General features: G+C 35.3%; 2 protein-coding genes and 1 long non-coding RNA gene across 5 annotated transcripts; all 3 read right to left on the bottom strand.

The window, feature by feature from the left end:
- Window positions 1-251: 251 nt before the first annotated feature.
- On the bottom strand, window positions 252-2451 carry LOC110722708. Of its 3 annotated transcripts, XR_002511631.1 has the most exons (5): window positions 2050-2451; window positions 1925-1951; window positions 1782-1825; window positions 1650-1693; window positions 252-1564 (listed from the first exon to the last, which is right to left on the bottom strand). It is a non-coding gene; the product is annotated as an uncharacterized LOC110722708 (long non-coding RNA). The 3 variants fall into 3 exon arrangements; XR_002511629.1 differs by having other exon boundaries at window positions 252-1825; XR_002511630.1 differs by having other exon boundaries at window positions 252-1825; window positions 2055-2451.
- Window positions 2452-6499: 4048 nt separating this feature from the next.
- LOC110722700 (transcription repressor OFP7-like) lies at window positions 6500-8478 on the bottom strand. The gene has a single exon (XM_021901989.1). It carries the CDS (start codon window positions 7876-7878, stop codon window positions 6910-6912), a length of 969 nt encoding a protein of 322 aa, XP_021757681.1. The 5' UTR covers window positions 7879-8478; the 3' UTR covers window positions 6500-6909.
- A 2041-nt stretch (window positions 8479-10519) lies between these two features.
- LOC110722692 lies at window positions 10520-16518 on the bottom strand. Its single transcript, XM_021901978.1, has 7 exons — window positions 16270-16518; window positions 14516-14911; window positions 14385-14437; window positions 13716-13753; window positions 13317-13635; window positions 11536-11846; window positions 10520-11437 (listed from the first exon to the last, which is right to left on the bottom strand). Exons 1-7 carry the CDS (start codon window positions 16280-16282, stop codon window positions 10831-10833), a joined length of 1737 nt encoding a protein of 578 aa, XP_021757670.1. The 5' UTR covers window positions 16283-16518; the 3' UTR covers window positions 10520-10830.
- Between the last annotated feature and the right edge of the window lie 4320 nt (window positions 16519-20838).

The raw sequence follows: 20838 nt of genomic DNA, 5'->3' as shown, positions 1-20838 counted from the left end.
GGGCCACAATATCTAAAATTTAAAATTTTAGACCTAAGAGACCAACTGTTATCAACATAATGAGCAGTCAAAGTGAGATAGCCTCGGTTAGTACATGCAGTCCACAAGTCACATGTAAAGCTAACTCTACCAGAAACATTAGCCAAAGACTCATGCAACAAGGATTTATATTTATCATGCTCATCAATAACATACTTTAACATAGTTTTTCTACAAACATGCTGCACCATAGGATTCAAATATGCATGAAGTTCCCTAAGGTATTCATGCTCTACAATATTTAAAGGATATGCATGGCAGATTATAGCTTTAGCAAACTTTTGTAAATAAGTTTTTTGATCAAATTGTGATTCGTTACCAGACTGGAGACCATGCTTTTCCAAACATGCATTAATATGAGCTCTACAAGTTGAAGTACCCGCTTTACCAGGTGCTTTATATTCTTTGCCACACAAATTACAACGAGCATAATCTACCTTTTCATTACCTATCGTCTTTACAAAAAAAGTGTAATGCTTCCATATACCTGCGGTTCTTTGACGTTTATTAACAGAAGGATTGATAGTGCCGGTATTACTAGCATCATCAAGCGGGACAGAGGCAGCTTGAGAGCTAACAGTATCAAAATTTGATTGCCTCTCATAGTCAAATTCATCATACTCGCGAGACATGACTGAAACAAAAAAAAAACAGCATTTATAAGTACCAAATTAAGTGACAGATTCTACTAATAGTGAGCAATTAAGCATGCATTGTCTCATGTGACTGACATATGTGTACATTTTAAGTACTAACTTTAAGCCAATCATACAAGTATACATTTTAAGTACATACAAGTATACTAACTTTAAGTACTAACTTTAAGCCAATCAGACAAGTATACATTTCACTGGACTTTCCTGAGGTAATGGTAACAAACTAATAGAGGCCTCAGACAAACTAGGCCCATTTAATAAATGTTGGACTTGGGCAGAATGTACAAAGTATGACATTAGGCACAAATGCACAATTATTTTATAGTCCATTACTTGGAGTTTAGTTTCCAAAAAAAAAAAAAAAACACACACACACACACAAAAACTAAATTTGAACAAAAAAAAAATCCTCATATCATACTTCCCACAAACAATTCTTGGATTAAATTGGGATTTGGGACATAAATACACAACATAACACTAACTAAAACTACATGTTACATTGAATTATAATATATGCTTTTTTTTATACAAGTATCATATAGTATAAACCATAAAACCCCCATCAAATTCATATACTCAATATCATGATCATATACACAGAAAAATAAAATTTCACAAAAAAAAAGCACAAAATAACGAAATATACATTGCAGAACAATTAATGAACAAAAGATCGAAACTTAGAATAAGAATAAAAAAATACCTTATACCGTGAGTAGAATATGACAGATCTACAAAAAAAAAGAAAAAAAAAATTAAAACTTCAAAAAAAAAAGCACAAATTAATTAATTATACATAGCAAAAGAAAAAAGAAAAAATACCTTATACGGTTATACACTTATACCGTGAGTATAGTATGACAGATCTACAAAAAAAAGAAAAAAAAAATTAAAACTTCAAAAAAAAAAGCACAAATTAATTAATTATACATAGCAAAAGAAAAAAAAAACCTTATACGGTTATACCGTGAGTAACTGAGTATAGTATGACAGATCTACAAAAAAAAAAAAAGAAAAAAAAAAGATAAAACTTCAAAAAAAAAGCACAAATTAATTAATTATACATAGCAAAAGAAAAAATACCTTATACGGTTATACCGTGACTCCGTGAGTATAGTATGACAGGTCTACAAAAACAAAAAAAAAGAAAAAAAAATTAAATCTTCAAAACAAAAAAAAGCACAAATTAATTAATTATACATTGCAAAAGAAAAAAGAAAAACTACCTTATACCGTGAGAGAATAAGACAGATCTACACAAAAAAAAAAAAAAAAAAAAAAAAATTAAAACTTCAAATAAAAAAACAAATTAATCAATTACATAAATTGCAAAAGAAAACAGAAAAAATACCTTACCGTTCGCCAATAAGGAGATTCAGATGCAGAGAGATGATGAAGAGGGAGATTCAGAGGTGTGAGAAAGTTAGGAGATTCAGAGGCGTTAGGAGAGAGAGAGAGAGATGGATAGGAGCAAGTTAGGAGAGAGAGAGAGCCGTTTAGATTATGATAAAATGATCAAATGAGGCGTGCAGCGTGCTACTGCTGTTGTTAGGTTTAGGTTAGGTTAAAACTTCTTCCCCTAATCTAACCGTCCATTTCAAATCTCAATATCCCACCGTTCATTTCAATTTTTTTTTTTTTTGGTATTAATTAAGGATCTAGAATCTTCATACATCCAACGGTCTTGTTTTGTTTTGTTCTTATCGAGGTCTTTTTGACCGTTTATTATTATTTTATTTAATTTTTTTTTTTGATACTACCGTTCATTTTTTTAAACATATTAAATATTATTGTTAATTATTTATTTTTATTATTATTATTTTGAATTTTTGACTTTTGAGGTTTTATTATTATTATTATTATTATTTTTATTATTATTGTTATTAATAATGTTATTTTTATTAATATTGTTATTTTTATTATTATTGTTATTATTATTATTATTGTTAGTATAATTTTTTGTTAATATTATTATTATTACAATACTACTACTATTAATCTATTATTACTGTAAGTAATTTATTACTTATAAATTGTAAGAAACGCAAATGTTTCAAAATTGAAATTGATTCATTACGAGTTTACGACATAGTTAATGTACATCAATATCTATCATCTCTATATGTATATAATTAATCAACTATATATTAATATATATGATCGGTTTAGGGTTTAGGGTTTTAAGTTTTTGGGTGGTTAGATTTTACATCATGCATCAAATCATCCTAATGTAGTAAGTTTTTTTGGGTCCGATGTCTGAATGAGTTTAGTTTAGAGCATTACAAAAGATTTCGACAATGAACGAATGATTTTTTGTACAGATGCTGTTATCTTTCATGTTTAACCGTTAACTAAACAATAGCCGAAACTATTCTCAATGTACGTAGCATGTCTGTTGCCATGAAAAATATATTTAATTTGATATTGATCCGACCATACTAGTTAGTTTGCTATTATATACATTTAATTTGGCAATACTGTTAGTAGATTTGATATACCGCACGCTATCAAGTTGACTGCGAATAGAATCTAAATTATCTAATGTATGTCATTGTGGTTCGACCTACTTGATCAAACTCATAATTAAACTGAACATCCTCTTTAAGTTTAACCGGTAAACATAAATCATTATATATGTGAGTCTGTGACTTTAAATGTAATAAACTAATTAATAAGACTAGTAACTAATAAGTAATAAACTAATAATTAATAAAGTAATGAAATCTAACCATTGTTTTTCATGGGCATTCAATTTAATTGTTATGTATTTGACTATTTGTACATTAGTATTGCATAATGATTTCATCACCACTTTAGTGATTTTGTGATTTCGTCCATTTAACTTATCAAGTTGTTTGAGTTAGTAATCTAAATAAAGTAACAAACTAAATAAGTAAATAACTAATCCATTTAATCTCGTTTAACTTATAAATTATAAGTGCAAAGTTTGGAAATTGAAATTGATTCAATACGACATTGTTAATGTATATCAGTATATGTATTATGTATATGAGTATATCATATGGTACGAATGTACGATTGGTATCATACTATCATTGTCTCGTTGAATCGTTGGTATCATGGTATGTACGTATAACGGTATAAACCGTATAATCGATAAACATATATGATTATTAAAACTTAAAAGTTTAAAACACTTGTTGATCGATCTAATTGAATACTTGTACATTCTTAATTATCAATTTATCGTATTCTAAGTATCAACTCATTAAATCATGGTCATGACGCGATCTTTAAAACAATCATGAATTCATGACCCAGACCGCTTATAAACCGAACCGGCATGATCCAAACCGTTCATAAACCGAACCAATTGGATTGTGTAAACCCTCCACTAAACCGGCCCATTTCAAACTGAACCGACATGATTCGCACCGTTTATAAACCGAACCGATATTGACCTGGGTAAACCCGCCCATAAACCGACCCATTTCAAACCAAACCGATTTGATCCAAACCGTTTGTAAACCGAACTGACATTGACCCGGGTAAACCCGCCGCCTAAACCGACCCGTATCAAACCGAACCGACATGATCCGAATCGTTTATAAACCGATCCGCTTATGACCCAAACCGAATTTAAACCGCAAAGAAATAAACCGAAACCAAACCGAGCCGTGACTAACCCAAACCGAACCAAACCGATCCGATAGCTAAACTAAACCGTTTCAATCCGAAACGAAACCGACTCAGACCGAGGTCAAACCGAACCGCCAGACCGAAGTCCCACCCCTAGTTGTGCATGCATGCAAGGAACTTTGGAAGGTCATATCATACAATAGTTGGAAAGTTACAATGAATGGTACAAATTACAACACTATATTTCTTAGAATACTACTATCATGTTCAAGGGCTCAAGGCCATGCTCCTATAACTTTCACCATTACTATATATATCCTATAATTCAATGGTGCATATAATTTTTACTTTAATTTACTCATAATAAAGACACACATATAAACCAAAAGAGATTTTAATTGATAATGTAGGAGCATCTTTTTAATTTTTTGGGCATATCCAGTTATCCACATGCTACATTAGGTTTCTGGCGGTAGCACTTAAGAAATGGTGCACGTAATCTCATTTGTTATTATGAATTGATTCTATGAGCAATATTGATCACATTACATTCCTTTGAATCTTTGATGGGAAGTTGGGAACATATATATACATGTTGGATTGTTTAAATATCTTGTTGTTTAAAAGCATATGGTAATTGATAATTTTATTCTTGTAATGCTGTAATTTCCTATGAAAAAAATCTTACTACCTCCGTTTCATATTATTTACAACGATTTAACATAAAGTAGAAATAAAAAAATGTCTAATCGTTGCAAATAATAAGAAACGGTAGTACGGAGTAATATGTAGGATATATTTGTTATTTTTTTTGTTAATTAATGTGGAATTAATGGATAGGAGGGAGATTATCAGCCTCTGCCTGCCTTTCATGGCCCTACCCTTCTTTTTGAAATTGCTATTCAAACACAATATTACAATAGTGAATTGGTTAACTAATAATTGCACAACAAAATTAGTTAGACACTTAGACCCAATCACATAACAAAAGTTTAAAATTAAAGGCCTTGTTATGCAATAGTAAAACATTAACAATGTTAATAATTACTCCGTGTTACACTTAACATTCTCATTTTTTCTCACAACTACTATAATTTACATATCACGATCATGTTCGAGCTTCTAGTAAATACATACGCTTACATTGTTGCATGAAACAACCTTCAACTCGAAAGGTTAAGGGTTCACTTGACATAGCTGCGGTTTTCTTTTTTTGGTTTTTTGTTTTTTAAAAGTATATGATATATGCCCCATAATGAATAAAAAACTTATTAAAATCATGATAATTTTAAAAACTGATAACAAAAAAGTGGAAATACCTTTTTCTTATTTCCTTTTTATGGTTTTTGGTTTTAAAAAAAAGAAACTGAAAACAAAAAATGATGTCAAACAAGCCCTAAGCTACTAATGAATTGGCTACATAAGTAGGCTTTGTCCTTTTGAGTAGTTCTGCTCTGCTCTACCGAGCCCTTCTCTGCTTTGTAGTGTGTTACAAGCTCTGCACTGATCTACTCTTTCCAGAAGCTCAAAAGAATAGGATTGTACTCTTAAGATCTAAGCTTAGCTTGAAGAAATGATAACTCACTCAATTCATTTGAATGATTAAGCTGCAAATTAATTTGAATATTCTACGCACGCCTAAATCAATTACAAATAAAAAAGCATGGGATTTAACAACCCAATTAAACACAATGATACTGCATGTTGTTTCTTCATTCTACTTGTACATTTATACATGAAAAATCATCCTGTGCCAACCATATATTGCTATTTGCGTGACTACTACACAAACGATTATTGGATTTCTTGCTGCTTCCTTGATCAATCCATCAAAAGTGTTTGGACAAGGTGGACCCTTTTCTTTTTCTATAATTTCATCATGTTTCTTTGCAAACTGCGTCAATTGCGGAAGTTGTTCACTATCAGAATTCTATGTTTACTTGTACATATCATTTCTCTTCTGCCTTGTCTTACCCCTCTTGTACTACATATACACAACTACTACTTCATTTCGCTTGTTTTTAGTCCACTATTTTTGGGACTTTCTTTTATATGGAAAACAATTTAGGGTTTTAATTTGCGTACTGATTTTAAACAAGTAAATTATTCTATGCATACTAAAAAGTATTTAATGATGTTATTATCGACTTCATATAAATTTTTAATAAGTCGATAAAAGTTTAAAAATTAAGTTATGAACGAATCTAAGAAAAATTTGTTATTGAAAAATACGAAAACTTTACAAGTGATTTACCGTTAAAGTTTTACATGAAACGACTCAAACATTACACACGGAGTACTAATTAGAAACAAGAAGATTACTAAAAATAACAAAACGACATTTCTACCCTCGATTCCGCCATAATATCATAGAGCACCGCCATACATAGTCAACCTCTAGAACTAAGCAACCACCATTATGAAACTCAATAAATCGGGATCATACAATTAAGAATATTCTAAACATTTAATTAATCTCAAGATCTAAACCTCTTAATTAATTAATGACAGTCAAATTAGCTTATATATTAGCACATGAAATACAATTCATACTAAAACTAGCAATTAATTAACTTAATTAATAAAGCGAACTGATGAACTGGTTAGTAAATTACTCTGATGACTGACAAAATAGGCCATCCCAAATCTCAGTAAAAGCTCGTACAATAGCTTCATGATGACGTTCCGAATTAAGTGACAGAAAACAACGTAAAAGTTCCTCCAATTCTTTTTCCTCGAACATCTGTTTTTCCACCACCATTTCTATCATTGATCTCTTGAAATCATCCAATGGATCTTCGGATCTCTTTACGATTGCGAAACTCTCTCTTACTTTACCGTCAACCACCGCCTTACACGGCGTCATTTTTCTCATAAACGCCGATAATCTCGCCGGCGCCGGTAACTCAAACGACGATCTCGGATTTTTCGTTTTGTTTTTGTTTTCTCTCTCCTTTGACTTTTTGTTGACTTTAGGGCTGGTGGAGTCGGTGGAGACGAGGGTTTCTGTTTCTCTCTCATCTTGATTATCGTCGCTGAAGATTCCGCTGTCGGAGGAAGTACTGATTCGAACGTTCTGGAAGTTTCGTCTTCGTCGTCGGGTTTTTCTTCCGGGTCGGGTTTTGGTTTTTGGAGGGAGGAATACGACGTCGTTTTCGTGATCAGTGTCGGAGGCAGCGGAGTTGTAGATTTTACGACGAGGAGGGGTAGAATCGTAATTATGATATTCTTGGGGGAGTTTAGTGATGACGTGCCAATGATGGGAAGGGAGTTTAAGTTTTGGGGATGATTCGGTGTTGGAGGGTTCAGGGGAAGGGTGTGATCTTAAACAACCGCGACGAGCCGATGAAATGGCGGATGACACGTGGCGTTTAATGGAGGAGCGTGATGAAGACGGAGTTGAAGTAAGGTTAATTTGTTTGTTAAGGGTGGTTGCGGTTGCGGCGGTGGAGGTGGAAGAAGAGTGGTGGAGGAATGAAGGCACAGGATTTGATGGGAAGGTGGAAGGGTGTTTAGAACGGCAGGATTGGAAGGTGGGGATTACTCGAGATACTCGGAATTTCATGAAGTTTTTTCTCATTTTACTCTTTTGGTTTTAACTATGGGAGAATATGAATATTTGAGGAGTGTATAGTTTTTATAAGAGTAGTGTGATGTTTATATCATTATATATGGATCATGCAAAATTGATGAATATAATAATTCATAGTCAACAGTGTGTGTTTGTGTGTATTCTAAGGATAAGACTGTAATTATACTTTTTGAGTTTTTTGTTGTGTAAAATCATAGGGAGTCATTGATATGACCACTCCTCAATCATACAAATTTGTTCATTATCATTGTCGTTAATTACATAAAAGTAGAGAATGTCACAAAACTCACAAAATAGACTACAATAATTTGTTTCAATGTAAAAATTAAACTACAAGAATGTCACAAAACTCACAAAATAGACTACAATTTACTAGCATCTAGGTAAAAATTATTTATGTTCTAAAAAAAACGGTAAAATTATTTATGAGAAGGTAATAAAGAGAGAAAATAAAGTTATATGTGATGAGAAGGGAGATAAAAAGAGAAATGACCTTGAAAAATAAAAAGAAAACTTTTGTTGTAAATAATCTATAATATCCATTTATGGTAAATGTTGCAAATAAATTAAAATGGATATAGTATACTACCTCCCTTACATATTATTTGCAACGATAGATTTGACATAAAAGTAGAGAGGAAAAATGTCTAATTGTTGCAAATAATATTTAAGAGAGGTAGTATGAAATATGGAGTACGAAGTATGACTTCACATGATACTACCTCCGTTACAGGTTATGTGCAACGATTAGACATTTTCCCTCTTTGTTTTATGTCAAATCGTTGCACATAATCTGTAACGGAAGTAGTATGTAAATGAAGGAGTACGTCTCAAATAGTAGCAGTTCTTATATTTTATTTGAACTCTTCATATTATTACTTAAAATGATCTTGTTGAATCCATAACTCTAACAAAATGAATGGGACGATTGATCATGATTTTTTTTTTTATTTTTTTTTTCCCATAAAATAGCTCATTCGAAAATCTAATTGTATCCATCATGGAGACACGATTTAGCCAGTATTTGAATCCGAGTAACATAAGTTACAAAAGTATTATTCCTTCTCTTGAAAGCAATAAACATGCAAAACTAGTCTTACGGTAAATAAATGATCTATGAAATCCTTATCATAGACGACATTACCTTTTTAATTTCTTTATACAAAAGTTGAGCGGTTTAATTTGTTTCTAACACCACCAATTAAATATACATATATACTATATGTGCATAGTTTGAAGTGTATCCTTCATTTGCTCATTTTTAATTGCAACAATTTGATTAAAAATTGTACTCCTTACTCCATAAGACCTTTTTAAACAAATTTTTACAGCTAAAGTTAACGGAGAAAGCAGTACATACAGAATAACACACAATTAAGTACGTTATCTCGGAATGTTATTTGTGTCAAATCGATTACATCAATGATCATGAAGTCATGAACTTATCTTTGAACTATAGGACTCTGGAAGCCTACATAATGGAGATATGGTGTCGCCAAGAAAAATGGTTTATAAGTAGAGCATGCAGTAACATGGTTACAAAAAAACTAAGTGTAGTAACACTTGGCTAACGAAGCATGCATGTCAAAACCTAAATAAAGAAGAAAGGAGCACATTATTATTTCACGATTTCAAGACCTTAGCTTTAGCTTGTAGACTTTGACAAAGAAAACAATACTCCGTATTATTTTGTGTCGTGAGATCATTATATTGCGCATGTAATTGTCAATTGCAGAGTGCTCGAGGTGTCTACATATATTTTTACTGGCTCCAAATAAAAATATTAGGCATCCGGCATAGACCATAGTCCGTCCAAAATTAAAAACGGTCCGATACTGCTGAGGCAAATCGGCATAGACCAGTAAACCAACTTTTGGATCGTGTTGTGTCGTATCGTGTTCTTTTTTGTGTCGGAAATTAAATGGGTTGGGAAAGATCAACGCTAATCCGACTCGTTTAATAAACGTGTCGTGTCGTGTTGACCCAATTATTAATCGTGTTGAAAACCCTTAATACTAACCCGCTTCGTGTTCGGTTCGTGTTGTGTTGTGTTGTCGTAGTGTATCAGTTTTTACCAGCACTAGATTTAACACATTAGTCCGCTAGTGCAAATACTACGGAGTACTTGGTGTAATAATATCATTTTTGTATAGAAAAATGTGTTCTATTACACCAACATCTCCCGCACACCGAATTCACAGACAAGACTCTTTAAGAATATGAAAAAGGTAGGAGAATCTTCACCCCTAAATTGCTCCTAATAGAAATTGATCCTAACAATGTATCATACGGAGTATAAACTTACATCAAGTATCTTTACATACTTATACTTTGTATCAGTTATAAACTACATACAAAGTTTATTAAAAAATTAGAAGTCAAATGTGACAATATTCTTGGGACAAAGAAGGTTTCTTTATCATATAGTTCTTGACTTCTTCACATCATCTTATTATAATCGAATTAATGGCCAAAGCTGAATGATTTGTCGTGTACATAGTATATAGGCCAGGGGGCAACCCGAGACATAAAATAACCTGGAAATCTTCTTCACTACTATAGCCAATTAGGCATCCATTTTTTTTATTAGGAATACTTGAAAAACCATTAGAGCAACTGAGCAATAATATGATGCCTACCAAAGATTATTTATCTTGAACCTAACTATTTCGTCCAATACAACATATACAAACACAATCCTGCAGCTAACAGAGTACTCAAAACTACTGAAGTATTAATAATCGACGGAAATTTTCTAGAAGTATACTTGTGAAATACAAACAAAATCTGCTGCTAAGTGGAATCAGGAAGCATTCAAGGCAGCTTCTTAAACGAACAGACCAGAAGAGAGGTTTTCAGTTCTGCATCATCTGCTAGCTCTCGAACTGAAGCTTTTAAGAATGACTTGTCTTCAGGATACTATAAAGAATGTACTGCAGTTCACTCACCTTCCACAAAATCAACCAGTCTTCCACAAACCCACTTTTTAGTCACTGGTTTTTCTGGAACTGGAGGTACCTCATCTTCATTATTTTGCAGCTTTGCTCCATGGTGGTGCGAAGAGCTCCCATTCAATTTGGTAGCACCATTTAGTTCATGCTCATGCTGTTGATCAATGAGCTCCCTTAATTCTGATTTCCCTATAAAACTCCCTATATCGAGTTCAGAAAATCCATACCCACCGAGTTGTCTAGGAAATTGGTGATTCGTGTCCATTTCTTCCAGCATAGGCATCCTATAGACACCAATATCTGGATTTTGACCATCAATATTTTGCGTAAACCCAGTGTCGGTGCCATTCACTCCTCCGTGGTGTCCTTGATCATTGTCTTCTGTGAAAGGGTTTTCATCCTTCTCAACACTATTCTGTGTCCCCAAACTAAGATCATCTTCAGAATTAGGCTCTTGTTTCTTTATTGATTCAATAGATTGGGTAGCTTCAGCAATAAGCTTTCTTGCCTCAATAAGGGAAGCTCGAGCAACAGGGCTTTTCGTTGCAGCAATCTCAAGGGACTTTGCAGCTTTCTCTGCTTCTGCTATTAAGAGCCTGTTTTAACAGTATAACTCATTAAATACAAGAACACAGGGGAAATAAAACACATTTACAAACAAGGGACATGGAAACTTAAAAAGTGCAAGGCTCACTTTGCTTGTTCTAAGGCTTCGTTTTTCTTTGCCTCAGATGCCATCCTCTGTGCCCTGATGTTCTTCAACATTTCCAGCTTGGAATTCGCTAAAGGGTCTTTAAACTTCGGAGCAGCCCTCTTCTTCAACTTGGGCTTTTGAATCTTTACCTTAGATTCTGCTGTGGCAGAGCTTTCTGCACCGCTGAGCTTTTTCTTAGGAGTACTCGGGGATTGTGATTCATCACTTGATTTTCTCCTTACCTTTCTCTCAGCCCCCTCTGGTATATTATGATATTTAGCCAAGCCTGAAGTCACCCTTGAACGATATTCCTTTAAAGAAGGTTTAAAAAAAATATTAGCCAAGGATTAAAGAATGCAGGCAAAACAGAAAGGAAATAACTCAACAAGTGCTCATCACTACCACACAACTTGGTCTCATTGGAAATTAATGGTCAGGGTACAAGGCCACAATCAGATATAGAACGTTAATAAAAATTTGAAGTGCTTGAGCCTGGCCATTAGTAAGCTCTTAGGTTACATGTAGATCACACAGTCACACCAGTCTTGTTATTTGGAAAACTTTTGGCTTTTGCTAAGCTCAATGCACCTACTCAGTGATTGAAGTTATAGGAATTGGAAAAATGAAAACAAAAAAACAGCTTAAGTCTGGTAACCATTGGAGGGTTTTTCAGAAAATATCTACCAATTTGGCAACAACTCCATATATTCAACGACACAAACAAGCTAATAGATCCCTTCCCAACTGCACGAGTAAAGATCCCTTCCTAACTGCATGAGTAAAGCTGCATACATCTGATTAACTGTACACTACCCAAGGGCCAGCTAGAGTCTCATAAGTAGCACCGAGAGTGATGGAATGATATGATTAAAGCACCCAAGATAAAGGTTCAAAATTAAAAATATATTTTTCTAGGAGAATGCATATATAGCGTGGAGCCGTGGAATAGATCAATTATCAAAAATGTAACTTCCTTTGTTTTGTCAGGGAAAATGTTTTCCATCATTGAGAGTGAAATGTTCACATTTGGGGAAATTGTTTTCCAATCCTGCCCGAACCAAACAAAGTAAAATGGGGGGGGGGGGGGAAGGGAAAATCATTGTCCATGAAAACATTTTACATCAAACCAAACACACCCTTAAAAGGACAGGGAAAAAAACGAAATCATAAAACTCTCCCATATACAAACCCCCTGTTCCGGTGTTCCCCACTCCCATTTTCATCATCCGCATTGCAATCCCCCCCACCAATGAATCTATGATGCAGTCGTCAACCCATCCACTGATTCTGCCTTACATCCTACTTTAAAATATGAACAATAATCCAAAACAAAGCAAATAAAGGATCGCAAAAATATGCTCAGATTATGAATACAAAAGCAAGAAACATATAAATCCATGCATCATACAGTTCCAATGACCAATTTTAATAGTCAAAGGACTTTAGAGAGCCTCATAAACAAATGCTGATTCAATCTTTGCCACTAAACAGGGCCAACAACCTTGACTATAACTTATTTTACCAGCAACTTATTGCTTCAATCTTCTAGAAAGGTAGATTACTCAACACTCTTTCGCTTCATCTAAGACCCAACAGGCCACAAGGCCCATAACTCAGAACTTCAGGACAAGGAAGCAACACTTATACTAAAACTACATAATTTAAACAAGAACTACATTCCTTACTTGTAAACCTGACAATAAAAGAGCCACATATTTTTGTTTGAAAAAATCGAGTAAAAAAGTACTTTTATAGCTTTATGTATTAGGATTAAATCTTACAGGATCAGCCCACAAAGCAGCAATGGCCTCAGCAATTTTTCTCCGTTGATCGAGAGATTTGGGTGCTCTCCTGCTACCCTTGGGTCTAGGCGCTTTCTTCCTTTGCTGAATGCTATCCAACCATTCCTGCTGCAATTGCTCATTCATGACTTTGTAGGAATCCCACTGCAACTCCTCCTGCTCCAGCAAACCATGTCGAGCAGCTTCAGCAATCAAGTTCTGCCAATCAAAAAGGCAAGTTTCTTGAAGCAGTAACTTAGCACGGCGCTTTTGCCAGCCCATTCGCACTCCAACCCCAATTTTTTCCCTTGTCTCTGGACTGCAATAAGTGCATACACATTACAGAGGAAACTGGGAAAAAAATGACAAAAAGAAGAACAATACTAGTTCCGGACCCACCTTTGAGCATGACCAATATTTGCCAACTTCATTTTCACCTGAACAAAAAATCTCATCAGAATGAATCTCATAGTATTCAACTAAGTTGATTTCCTGCATGTGAGTTAAACTAAGGAGATAAGGAGAATGATGAACTATTATAGGTGGAGACGCTCTTAATGGAATTCATCATCAACAATGGAGGGGGTTAAGGAGAAGGATGACGGCATTAAAAAAAGGTTGCTAAACATCAAAAGATACCAAAAACATATGGAGATGGAAATAATTAAGTTTAGTTAACTATTCTTGTGTGGCAGGATATCACAAACCTAAATATATTTTATAAAGTGGAGAAAATGGAGACTACTACAGCAGCCAAGCCAAGCGAGGGAAGAAACAACAGGGAATTGGCAGCCACTTAATTTATATATTTGTAAACGGACGAATTATACAAGGACTATGATGCCATTTTACACCATAGATAATTAATCAATACCAAGACAAACTTCTACTAAACAAAAAGATGGAGTTGCAAAGTACAACAATGAGCACAACAAATTACATTGTCTGAGACAGATTCTCTAATATAGGATTCTTATCAATCAGGATTGAACTCAAATGAGGCTCCATTCTATTCCTAGCTCCCCCCTAACTAAATGTATAATCAATATAATTCTTACATGACTTCACCTTAGGGTTCTGCATAGCAAGTCTGGTCCTCTCCTTAATACGTTGAAGAGTTTCTGTACATCATCAAAGTAATCAGCATTTGATCTCCAAATTACAAAAGCAGGAGGGCTGATAGTGTACGAGTAATTTACCAGGACTGTGTTTTCTGCCTTTGTTCCATGGTGTGTTTCCTTTATTTGCATTAGAAATCCGTATGCGTCTTAACTTTTCTCTCTCATCAAGTTCTTCTTCTTCATTTGGTTTACTGGTAGATGGAAAAATTTGGCTATGTTTCTCTTCATCTTTACTTTGAATTGAACACTTTGGCTCAAGAGTAGCAACCGCTTTAACCAAGAACTTACGACATGACTTCTTATTAAATTGACTTAAATTAAATTTCAAGCTTTCTGTACTCTGTAAGGACTTTCGAAATGCCCATCTGTCCTCATGTTGTAACAGACAATAGCTGGGTATTTTACCGATGATAAGTGATCCCACTCCTGAACAACCCAAATAGTTTTGGAAGGAAGACTGTGCAATAGCTATATCTGCCATAATATATCATGATAAAGACTTGATCAGTGCTGAATTGATTAAAAGACCAAACTAAGACAAAGTATCAACAATACGGAAACCATCACATCAGAACTCAAGTGAGAAGCAACTCTAAGCTTACTGGTGAAAATATGGTTAAATTTGGAAGGTGAATATAATAGGGAATAGCGCAAAGGTAGTTCAAACAGAAGGCCTATGAAAACTTATCTATAGCTAACAAATTTCAACTTCAACTCTATAAACAAAATAGTTCTTCATTCTGCAAAAAAGTGTCACATTGTCTCAAAATCATCCATAGTTGTAATTTCATAAATAAGCCATGCTTCACTCAACGGTTGTCATCTATTCATCCCATCTCCACAACTCCATTCAAGCGCGGGTATTTCTGGCAATCTAAGAATAAAATATATTCTAGACATCTAAACAAGTACATTTGATTATTATAATGGGACAAAGGGAGTAGAAGTATTATCAATAAATGATATTTCGTGCATATTAATGACTTATAACATTCTGTTTAGTTTTTTTTTTTTTTTTTTTTGAAAAAACATTCTGTTTAGTTTTATTCCTCCAATAAAAGACAGCCAAGCTCGGCTCTCAGCCTCTCACTGAATTATTTACACAACACACAGTTTTCTACTTGGTATTTACTTTAATCCTAATCTAGACACAATTTTCTCTAAGAATTTTACCGTGATGGATTCAAGTGACAACTATTATCCTGAATTGGTTAGATCTTTTAAATCCTTGATTTCGAATTTCAAGTAATTCCTATTTTTAAAGACCATGAGAAGCCAAAAACAAACAAGGTATAATTAAATGAAAAATGAAAAGAAAAGAAAAGGTGTAATTAAGCAAGAAATTGAAGTAGTTACAATTTCATGAATTCAGAACCCCAAGTAAATTTTACTTCAAAAAAATCATAAACATTAGAACTACAAATGTGGAAAAGCAACCTTTTGCAACTTCCAATAAGCCCTAATGTATATGCTGGCAATTCATTCATAGGTAAATAATTCTAGAGCATCAACTTATTTTCTAAAAATTGGAAATTCAAATCTTCAACAAATATTTATACTGTATAAAATACGGAATATAAAATAACGGGAAGTCCAATAATTCGACCATTAATAAATATACTAATTCATAAAACATTCCCTGAAAAACCCAGTTGCCCATTTCACTATTAGTACTTCTAAGATATGCTATATTCAATTACTCAAAAGCATACTAATTTAAATTTAATGGGTCATAAAATTCTGAAATTGTATTATAAAATTATCAACAGGACCATCAAATAAAACAAGAAATTACAAAAATAGATGAATAAATTGAGAAAGAGAGAGTGAACCTAATAAAGGCATGGGGAGGTCATTCAGTCGAAACTCCAGAAAACCCAGAAACAGGAGAAGGCAATAATTGTCAAAATTACATTAAAATGGTGGTTCTTCAGCTTAAAGTGAGCGGGCGAGGAGAGAGAAAGGGAGAGTGAAGATGGAGGAAGATAGAAGTTTGTGTGTTTGGTGTTTGTATGGTGCCCAAGATAACCATGTGGTAGCTTCTGTGTTTTTTTCTATACCCAAAAGCCAAAGTCCATTAATTTATTAATGGATATGATTATATGAAGTTACTAGTTAATAAGATGGGTCAAAAGACTCAAAAGTCAAAACTAAAAAGCTAATCCGATTAGAAACAATTAAGCTTTTCATGTATACATGCACAATAATTTAGCATGACTTAAAAATAAAAAATAAAAAATAATTAGTATAGTGCCCGTGCAATGCATGATTTATAAATTAAATTATTTATTATTAATCCCTTATCTCGTAGGGGAAAAAAAAATTTCCTTTCGTGTTTTAATAAGTATTACAGTTTTACATAATGGTTTTGACTTGATTAATTTACTAATATATAAAAAACAAATGTTATTGTATAATATATTATTGGATTCGTTATAATGTATACTTTCATTATTAGACTATGTACAATGTATGTCTATATTAGGTTGATGTATTTAGTATGTATTCATTCCCTAGGCTTTTGTGTATTTCCTAGGATATTTGTAATTGTATATAACCTATGCTAAGCAATGAGAATAGCCAGGGATTACATTCCTACATGGTATCAGCCTAGGTTAGGTCCCCCTTTCTCTCTGACTTCTCATCTCCTCTGTCTTCTTCTTCTCTATTCAACGGCAGCCATGGCCGAAGACCAACCAATCCAAAAATCTCCTTCATTCCACCCCGCAATTGCCGTGAACAACATTAAGAGTATTACCCCTATAACCTTGGAGATGAACAAGGGCCTTTACTCCTCGTGGGCAGAACTCTTCAAAGTCCACACTCGTGCATATGACCTCCTCCACCACATCATCCCCCCTGCTGAAAAAGAAGAGCCCGATGACCCCCTGCTTTGGTCTCGTCTCGACGCAATTGTTCTCGGTTGGATTTATGGCACAATATCTCATGATCTTCTCACCACTATTCTTGAACCTGATTCCTCTGCCCAACAAGCTTGGGAACGCTTGAAAGACATCTTTCAAGACAACAAAAACTCTCGTGCCGTTCAATTGGAAAGTCAATTTTCCAATGTTGAAATGAAAAATTTTCCCAATGTCTCTTCTTATTGTCAACATGTGAAAATGATAGCCGATCAACTTGCTAATGTTGGTGCTCCGGTTAATGATCACCGCCTTGTCCTCACCCTCATTCGCGGACTTCCAAAATCCTTCGACGGAGTCGCGGCAATTCTCCAACAATCGAAACCTATGCCATCATTCTACAAAGCTAGGTCCATGTTAACTTTGGAAGAATCTCGCCTTGCAAACCAGGCCGAGAGTGAAGCCATCACCGCCGGTGCAGCCCTCGTCGCCACCAATCACGACCCTGCAAATTACCCCGACAACAATTCCTCTGTTTTTGATGAAAACCGAAACCAACACCGCAACACCAAGGGGAACCACCGCGGCGGTGGTCGCAACCGGGGTGGTCGAAACCTATGCCATTCGACATTGTCCATAGTGACCTTTTATTATGTATTGTTTTTGGATGAATTTAGTAATTTTTTGTGGACATTCCCTATTTGTAAAAAATCACAAGTTCACTCATATTTTCTCCAATTTCGTGCTTATGCTAAAACTCAATTTGAAAGAGAAATTAAATGCTTCCAATGTGATAATGGAAAAGAGTATGATAATGGCCCGTTTTGACATTTTTTTGAACAAAATGGTATGCTCTTCCGATTCTCTTGCCCTCACACTTCTTCCCAAAATGGCAAAGCGGAACGCAAAATCCGTACCATAAACAACATCATTCGCACTCTCCTAGCTCACTCCTCCATGCCCCCCTCTTTTTGGCACCATGCCTTACAAATGGCCACCTACCTTCACAACATCTTTCCATCCAAAACTATCGCTCAAAATTCTCCCACAAAAGTACTCTACACAAAGGATCCCTCCTACTCCCATCTTCGTGTCTTCGGATGCCTTTGCTACCCACTCATTCCCTCAACCACCATAAACAAACTCCAAGCACGCTCTACTCCTTGTGCTTTCTTGGCTACCCACCCAATCATCGTGGATATAAATGTTACGACATGTCCACAAATAAAATTTTCACCTCCCGCCATGTCATCTTTGATGAGACTCAATTCCCATTCTCAAAAATTCATACACCAACTGCCAATACATATGATTTTTTAGACTATGGCATCTCCCCCGCAATTCTTCATCAAATGAGTTATAACTCCACTACCCCCCTGGCCCAGCCCACTATCTTGGGTCAAACCTCAACTCCCTCACCTACGGCCCACTCCCCTGTGGCCCACCCACATCCTCACTCAACCTCTCCTTCCTCACGCATTCCCTCCCCACAAGCAGAAGCCCAGCCCACCCTTTCCCATGCGCACCCAACCCCGCCTATTCTTATTGGGCCGTCTGCTCCAGCCCACTCCCCAAATGAGCCTACTCCTCTTTCACCACAAATGGCTACTCGCAGCTCTCATGGATTTTCAAAACCAAACGATTATTTAATCTAAGTGTCTCGACTTCTCCTTCTCCTCTCCCTCGAAACCCAATCAAAGCTCTAGATGACCCTAATTGGAAAAATGCCATGCTTGATGAATACAATGCCCTAATTAAAAATAAGACTTGGGAGTTGGTGCCTCGTCCTTCTAATGTCAATATTATTCCATGTATGTGGCTTTTTCGCCACAAGAAATATGCTAACGGTGTTTTTGAGCGGTATAAAGCCCGACTCGTTGTTAATGGCAGGAATCAACAGGTTGGTGTCGATTGTGATGATACTTTTAGTCCAGTGGTCAAACCGGCAACCATTCGCACTGTTCTCACCTTAGCTCTCTCTAAATCTTGGTCTATTAAACAAATGGGTGTCAAAAATGCTTTCTTGAACGGGGACATAGAAGAGACAGTGTTTATTCACCAACCACCCGGGTTTCGTGATTCTTCTAATCCAGGTCATGTTTGCCGCCTTAATAAGGCCTTGTATGGCCTCAAGCAAGCTCCACGTGCGTGGTATCATTGGTTTGCAACTTTTGTGTCTAAAATCAGTTTTATTCATAGCAAATCCGATCACTCTCTTTTTATCTATTGCCATGGGAAGGAAATTGCATATATTCTTTTGTATGTGGATGATATTATCCTCGAAAATCCATTATGGCCGCCTTACAGTCGGAATTTGCTATGAAAGATCTTGGCAAGTTGAGCTCCTTTCTCGGCATCTCAGTCACACACCACGCAAATGGGTAATTTCTCTCTCAAAAATCTTATGCTCAAGAAATCATTGCTCGTGCAAATATTTCATCTTGCAAGCCCTCATCGACTCCTGTCGACACAAAGGCCAAACTCAGCGCCACCTCCGGACCACCAGCCGAAGATCCCACTCTTTATCGAAGCTTGGCCGGAGCCTTGCAATATTTGGCATTTACAAGGCCCGACATCTCTTATGCCGTTCAACAAATTTGTCTATTCATGCATGACCCTCGCCAAGAACATATGCAAGCCCTTCGTCGCATTCTTCGATACTTGCAAGGTACTCTCAAGCTCGGGCTACACTTATACCCGACTTCTATTTCGGGGCTCATTTCTTACACCGATGCGGATTGGGGTGGGTGCCCCGATACGCGTCGCTCCACCTCCGACTACTGCATATTTCTTGGGGATAATTTGCTCTCTTGGTCTACAAAAAGGCAACCCACTCTATCTCGTTCTAGTGCCGAGGCCGAATACCGAGGCGTAGCTAATGTCGTAGCCGAGTCCCGCTGGCTTCGAAATTTGCTACTTGAGCTACGATGTCCAATAAAGAAGGCCACGGTGGTCTACTGTGATAATGTAAGTGCGATATATCTTACCGGCAATCCCGTGCAACACCAACGCACAAAACACATTAAAATGAACATCCACTTCGTACGCGAAAAAGTCACCCGGGGTCTTCCTCAACTACTGTTTGAAGACTTTCGTACTAGTCTTAGCGTTTATTTACCGCCCGCTCAGACTACGGGGGTGTATTAGACTATGTACAATGTATGTCTATATTAGGTTGATGTATTTAGTATTTATTCATTCCCTAGGCTTTTGTGTATTTCCTAGGATATTTGTAATTGTATATAACCTATGCTAAGCAATGAGAATAGCCAGGGATTACATTCCTACATTCATATTATAAAATTTCCTATAATTTTTCACCTGCTCTTTGCTGAATTAAAATTAGTGTTTGAGGAACTGAAATTAATTTTGTTGAACTTACATTATTTTAACTTTAACTTAATTGAAATTCCCTGTCAAAAAAAAAAAACTTAACCTATTTTTATTGAATACTTCGTATGATTTTTTTAAAGCTGAGACATTATAAAATGTCATTTCTAAAAAAGACATCACAATAAGCCGGCGTAGCGGAATTTCTTT

Source organism: Chenopodium quinoa, unplaced genomic scaffold (genome assembly GCF_001683475.1).
Source record: "Chenopodium quinoa cultivar QQ74 unplaced genomic scaffold, ASM168347v1, whole genome shotgun sequence".
Taxonomy (NCBI): Eukaryota; Viridiplantae; Streptophyta; class Magnoliopsida; order Caryophyllales; family Amaranthaceae; genus Chenopodium; species Chenopodium quinoa.
This window is presented reverse-complemented; position numbering and strand designations above follow the sequence as displayed.